The sequence below is a fragment of the Plasmodium fragile genome (genome assembly GCF_000956335.1).
Source record: "Plasmodium fragile strain nilgiri unplaced genomic scaffold supercont1.4, whole genome shotgun sequence".
Classification (NCBI taxonomy): Eukaryota; Apicomplexa; class Aconoidasida; order Haemosporida; family Plasmodiidae; genus Plasmodium; species Plasmodium fragile.
Window position 1 is genome coordinate 1 of NW_012192584.1, and position 7,309 is coordinate 7,309.

Sequence of the window (7,309 nt, forward strand, 5' to 3'; positions counted from 1 at the left end):
TTTTTTTTTTTTTTTTTTTATGCTCTTTAATTCATCCAAGCTATCGTCAGGAGGTATTTTTGTACCTACGAAGGGGGAAACACAATGTAAAATGGGCAAATATATGTAACTTCATATGTATACGTATATGTATGTGTAGACTGTTGAGCAAGCACGCCTGCACACATGCATGTGCACATGTGCACCCCTGGAGGGAGAAACATCATATTCATGTGAAATTTTTTCTCGTAACCTATTTCTTATGGACGGCCTGTAGTAATTTGACAAATCCCTAAAATGGCTGAACGACGAATCGTCCTTGGAATCTGCTTTTGGTTTGGCTGAGTCTAATGTTTTATCTTTTTTATCATCTGCCTTGTTCATTTGTTCGCTCATTTTTTGTTTATTAACCATCATTTCTTTTTCCAATTCTTGCAGCCTTTTCTCCCTTGACATTTTCATATGTTCACCTATTTTCTTATTTCTCTCAAATTCCGAAACTCTCTTTCGATATTTCATGAACTTATAAATAAGTATAAAACATATAACGCCGAACCCTAGCAGTATCACATTTTTGACTGTCAGGAAATCCACTCCCTTTTCGGGAGACCTCCTGCCCTCCCTGTCCATTTTTTTTAGCACACGTCAACACAGCCAAAAAAGAAAGAAGCATCAACACACATGCGTCGGCATAAAACCAACAAAATTAATTTACAATAAAGGATTCAATAACACCCCATTTGACATTTTTATTTTTCATGTCATTGTTTTATGCAACATAGAGAATAGGGTTTGCCCTTTTCAATGTTCCAGGGCTGTTTTATTCGGGAAGTTATAAAGTACCCTTAACTGCTTTTTCAGCTTTGCCATATACCCATCCGTAGTTGCAAATTAACAAAAAAAAGAAGAGAAAAGAAATTCATATAACACACTCGGTTTAGGTTTAAAAATGCAAAAAGGTAGAATGTTTTACCAATGAAAAATGGTTTCAGTTTATGTAAAAAATACGCGAATGTTTTTTTTTGTGGAGCTCCTTCCATTTGTTCACATCTCTCAAACAGTTTACACAAGCATCACCGTCATTATAGTGTATTACCGTTTTAACAATTTTTAATTTTTCGTTGTGCTTTCTGCATGTATGTATGTGTGCATGTGTGCCTCCTTTTTTTTTTTTTTTGTTGTTTTGATATGTACATAGGGGAACATAATATAATGACCTTTCTGCGTAAACACCCTTCCTTTAACCTCTCCACAGGGTATCCCCAGAAATAAGGGCAAATGCTAACTTCTCTCCCCCTCCGATTTTATTAAAAAGCAAAAGGGAAAAGGAGAGAGAGATCCTTTTAGTTAACCCTTAAGTGTTACCTGTTATTGTACAAGTGCGATCTTAATATTTCAACGTAGCTGAATTGTGCCCATTTTATACACATATATGAGGCAAAAAAAGTATATGTGACTTCTAACCACACCCTTTTTTTTTCTCCTTTCTGATGGGAACGATGATGCAATTAATGGTGAATTGCTCATCGCTCTTTAACAAAACAAGAACAAGTCTCACGGAAGCACAAAACCATGTCTTTGTAGGTACATTATATACTAGCTCGAAAAATAGAAAATTGTTCCATTAATAAAAAAGAAGAAGCCTTATTTCTGTTCGCTCATTTTTGTGTACCCTTTACTGCCACCAGTGGGGGAAAAAGACGCCCACCTCGTAAAAGTTGCTATGGGGAAGTTTCAAAGCACGTAGCACAGTTCTATTCGCCAATATCAGGGTGGTTAAGATGGGGGCTAACCAAAACGTATGCCTACATGTTATTATATATTAAATAGCGCACGCGTGTCTTTTTAACAGTAGCTCAATATGCACACATTATTTTTCTTCTACCCAGTTGGGCAACATTTCTCGCTCCCTCCGTGAGTGCGATTGAAAAGCTTTCCTTTTAAAAATAAAAGCTATTTTATTTATTTTATTTTTTTTTAAATTGTGCTGTGGTTATTACCAAGAAGTAATGGAAACAAATTGTTTGTTGAGAAAGGGTGTGGGAAAGTGGTTACTGAAAAGGTAACTAAAAATCACTGTTGTAGAACAGCGGGGGGGAATATGTATAAATTATACTAAAAAATGTGCAAATTATGCAATATCGCAGAATGCGCAAATTATATACAAATAGAGCAAATTATAAAAACTACATAAATTATGTATTGGTAAATGAAATTGTACAAATGGGACACGGGTGTGTGTGGTTTTTTAAAAAAAAAAAAAAAAATTAAATCCATAAAAAAAGGATCTGTATCCATAAATCAGAGACCCCTATTCTGTGAAGAACGGATATACACTTTTTTTACACTTGAAAAAAAAAAATTCATGTCATTAGCAATTGATCACGTGATAAAGTACGACACGTAAAATGCAAACTGGGGAAGTCAGGGGCATTACATAATCTTCCCTCCCGTAGTGCCACTCGTGTATATACAGACATACATGCACACACATATATATACACGTATGAATATGCGCAAGATGCACGGGAGAGGGGGGGGGGCCTGGACTACTTCTTACTGTTGTTAGTTCTACGCTTATGGCTGTTCTGCAATTTTTTCACTAACTCTTCTCTATACTTTTTGTACACCTCTTTGGACTTGGTCATGATTTCGCTGTGTGTGAAATTAATAATGTCAAAGAGGAAAAACGGGACCAGGAAGAAAGTGCCCCATTCTGCCTCATTGGCCCATCCGGACAGGAGAGTTAAGAACACATAATAAAAAAAGTAGTGAGTTTGTGAAAAATGTAATTCTCCCAACTCGATAAACACATTATTAAAAATATATCTTGTAAGGAGGTGTATCAAAGAACGAGATTGATTCCTTTCCTGATGAAACAGTTCATTTCCGTTGAAAATATTTTCACCAAAATCATGATTTAACGTCTTCAAATCATCAACCTTAAAAACGATAGATGATTTTTTTTCTTCTTCCGGGTCCTTAAAATCCTTAATTCCAGGAAATGCCATAATGTATGGGATGGGGTCATAATCAATACTGATGTTGTTACTAATGACACCACTGTTTCGAAAGTCTTCTGAAAACTGATCATCATAAAACATGGGCATTCCATAAGTCACGGAGACCACCTTCACTTTGGGATTATTTTTAACGTTCAAAATTTTGGCTAAATAAAAGGAGCTCAAATGAGCCATAGCTGCACCAAAGGAGTGACCAGTGAATATAATGACATATGGATTCTCTTTGGTATACTTGGACTTGTCATCTTTTATTTCCTTTAAAATGTTTTTCTTCAACACACGCAAGTATGGCCTCACTATTCGTTTGAATAAGAATAAATAAGCCTTGTGCAATTTCCCCTTAGTCAAAAAAGGGTACGAACTTAATTCGTGTATCACATTGATCATCCACATAAATGGGCTAGCTGTTCCTTGAAAAGCTACAACATTTTCTACCAAGTGGAAATTGTTTTTGTCATAATTTGGTAAGGGGTATTTTTTGCTTCTCTTGAAGGATACAAATAATTGAAGAGAATCAATGTACCTAAAAAATGCATACTTATCTTCCTCGAGATGATGTAAATTTATTACCTCAGGAACTAAGGCACTTCCTACGTGATCTATATACCACGGGTTGGGAATAAATTTAGATGCTTCCCATTTTTTTATCACATTCCACATTTTATTTATTAAATATACTTTATGGGTAAATAAATAACATACATACCAAGTTTGAAATATTTTCTTCTTATCTTCAGGCGCATTTGTAATGTCTTTCAGCAGGTCGATATCAATTTGTGTTTGCATATTGGTGGGGACAAAAATGTCAACGACGTTTGAATTCAGATATTCAAATATAGGTAAATCTACAACATGATCAGTAGATATGAATTCTTCTCTTTCTTGGTCCGTTAAGAAATAATGTTCCTTCATGTACGTTGTATAAGCTAACATAATCATACAGATGAACTTGATTAAATCATACCACTCATGATTTCGAGCCATTAAATTATTTAAACATTTCCCAATGTTAAGTTCATTTTTCGATTCCTTTACAATTTCTTCATTTAGCAGAAAAAGAATATCCAGCAATTTTAATTCTTCTACATTCTGAATGCACTGTTTTATGGGTAACTTATTAAACTTTTTAACTATATGAAAAAACAGACGATACAAAACTGATTTTTTGGCCTTAATTGGGATTTTATTAACAGAAGGTTCTTTTTTTAAATGGTGTGCTAAGAAACATATATTTTCCACCAGCGTACCCTTCAAAGGTAAGTATTCCCCATTACACATACTAGATCTTATGTAAAATTCTTTAAACATGATAGGATCTATATCTATTTTAGACAAATCAGCAAAATAATTAACATCTTGAAATGTCGCATGGTCTTCCTCATCACTGGTTTCTACAAAATTCGAATAAAATTTCTCACTTGCCTGTTGTTCATTTACAATATGTAAATTGTGTAATGAAAAATCATACCCTTTATGGTACTTCATTTTTAAAGCATATTCATTTTTGTAATTTATATCTATTAATTCCCTATTTCTTATTATTTCCTTGTAAAATTCATCTAGCTCATCATCTTTCAACATCTCCCTGTACAACTTCAGGTCCCTTTTATACCTTTCGTACACATTTACATTCGTCGATTTGTATAAGAATCGGTCTCTCTTCCCAAATTCTTCTTTTTCTTCCTTCATATCGTCGTCGCTATCACTTAAACTCGATTGCGCACTTAAGTAACTATCCGTTTCCCAGGTGTCAGACTTAGAGCCTTTAAAGGGAGAAGTAGTCACATCGTCCATTTCACTAAAATCGTCTTTTTCTGAAAGCCCCAAAGATACTTGCATTTGCTCCACTTCGTCCATGTACTGATTTATTACATCATCGATATCGCCTACTTGCTCCTCCTCCTCTTCCTCTTCTTCTCCCTCATCGACTTGTTCTACCTCCTCATAGTCGTCGTCGTCATCATCATAATCATCGTAGTCGTCGTAAAGTTTATCTTCCAAATGTACGTCTTCCACCTGTTTGTTCTGTGCGTCGTAAATGTTGGTGCTGCTATCATGTTGAGTGCCCAAATTTTCCTTTTTCATTTCGTCATGCTCTACGTTCACTTCTCCTCTTCTCCTCTTCCACTTCCTCCTCTTCTTCGACTTTGCGACTGTGTTTTTCCCTTCATCCACCCTTCCGAATATCATATTGTTTGATCCTATTATTGACACTAGGTTTTCATTACTCCCCTGTAGCGAAGTGGAAGGTTCCACTGCTTCCCCTTCTCGCAAGACCTGCGCACTCAAGATGTCTAAATGTGTTCCTGCTTCTGCATCGCCTCCCCCCAAATGTTCTTGTGTATTATTTATACCTTCTCCTACGGGATAATAATTGTCTAAGCTCGTACGAGAACCAAAGCTTCCTCTTGGTACAATTCTTTCTTCGTCTTTTATTTCCTTTTGTCTTTTGTCGTAATCAGTGGGTTGGATCGTTTGATAATTTCCGTCTATCTGTTGTACCGTTCCCTCTTTGTCCAATGATGTTTCATTTTCTACGTTTTTATTTTCACACACATCTAAATCTCTGTTAGGAAATTCCGTTACCAAACATTTTTGTTCATGTAACTTAAAATCTTCATCTTTTTTTATATTAGTCCTTTTATTCGTTACTGGAAATGAATTTGATTTTTTGTTTTTTTCTTTTTTGTCAACATTTTCTGGTTCGCTTGGTTTACTTTTTCTTGAACCGTAATTCCAGTAGGTACTGAACCAACCCCTTTTAGTCTTTTCTTTTTTTTCGCTCCATTTTTGTTCCTCCTGGGTCTCCTGTTTTCCGTTTTCGTAGTTATGGGTGTGTGTCTCCTGTGTTGTGTCCCCTTTTGTTTCTTCATCCATTTCGTCATCTGCGTCTTCATTTGCATCTTCTTTTGCGCCACTTGCACCTGGTGGAGTGGTTATATAATTCTTGTTCACCCGTTGGTTGGCTACATCCTTTCCTGAAGACCTTTTATTAGCTGTTGTCATTTTTCCATGAGAGCTTTCGGAATGAGCTGTCCAATAGTCTACATCGGTTGATGCACTAGTTGATGGGACTGTCTCGTTATCTATGTGCGAGAGTATGCGGTCTGCCACCCGCTTTCGAGTAGATACGGCAACGGTTAGGACGTATGGTTGGACTATTTGGTACACTTGTTCACTGAGTAGAGGGATTGCCAGAATCCATTGGTTAGCTTTTTCGTTTGGTAGGAGGTTTTCTTGAATCACTTGGTCCACATTTCCGTTCGGCAGAGAGATTGCCTCAACCAAGTCGCCAACTCTTTGCCTGTGTGCATGGTCTTCTTTGGTCTTTTTGTGCTTCCTGCTTTCGACCTCCTTCCCTACTTTGGGTCCCACTTGGACTTCAATTTTCTGTCTGCATTTTTTCTGCTCCCCTTCCTGTACGCACCACCCCTTATCACCACCAAACGCATCTTCACCCCCCTTGGACAAATTCGCATTCCCTGTGGGAATGCCGTTTTCAGCATACTCGGGGTCTGACCATTTCAAAGCATCACAGTACTCACAGTCGCTACTGAACACAATGGACTTAACATTTTTTTGGTTAATGGTTATGTCATCACAATAACTTAATACTTTTATAATGTAGGATAAGAAGAGGAGACTGAAACAGTATAATAATACGCATGGTATCATTTTTCTTTAAAAAACAAAAACAAAAAAAAAAATATTAAATTCATGTTCAAATGATGGCATTGTTTGGGGGGGATCAACAAAATGTAAAATGTGTTTATAATAATCCAAAATTCATCAAAGTTCAATTTTTTTTTTTTTTTTGTTCTCTATTCTTGCAACTTCCAGTGTGATCAAATTCTCTTGCATCCGTCATTATATATATACATATACATATATATATATATGGTGTTACACCTTCAGTGGGGGATTGTTAAAGTGTAATGGTTACAGCGCGCTGTGGTTTTACAGCGTCGTTTACACAAACCAGGCGTTCCACCTATAGAACGAGGACGCTGTAGAGAAAACAGCACACTTAGTAGCTATGCATTACACGTTCCTCACTTTCTTCAAAAGTACTTGTGTATAATATAACAAGAGGGGGAAAGGTGTACAAGGCAAACACACAGCAGTCGTGATGACGGTCAAAAAAAATGGCGGCGGGAAGAAATTATATACCACGTTACATTGCGTGAACAAGTTGCAATAGTAAAACACCCCAGCAGTGACAACATTGTTTTCTATATAATTTGTGTGTTATGTTAGGAAAAAAAAAAGTGAAAGCCACAAGGAGAAATAAAAAAAAAAAAAAAAAA

The 7,309-nt window shown here is 36.2% G+C and overlaps 2 protein-coding genes across 2 annotated transcripts; both read right to left on the minus strand.

Annotated features, from left to right (window-relative positions):
• Nucleotides 1-46: 46 nt before the first annotated feature.
• Nucleotides 47-609, minus strand: AK88_00454 (uncharacterized protein; the record flags this gene model as incomplete). The annotated part of the gene is made up of 2 exons (XM_012478105.1): nt 47-65; nt 233-609. The coding sequence occupies 2 exons, from the start codon at nt 607-609 to the stop codon at nt 47-49; spliced, it is 396 nt and encodes a 131-aa protein (XP_012333528.1).
• A 1,919-nt stretch (nt 610-2,528) lies between these two features.
• On the minus strand, nt 2,529-6,677 carry AK88_00455 (uncharacterized protein; the record flags this gene model as incomplete). Its single annotated transcript, XM_012478106.1, has 1 exon — nt 2,529-6,677. The coding sequence occupies one exon, from the start codon at nt 6,675-6,677 to the stop codon at nt 2,529-2,531; it is 4,149 nt and encodes a 1,382-aa protein (XP_012333529.1).
• Nucleotides 6,678-7,309: the final 632 nt, after the last annotated feature.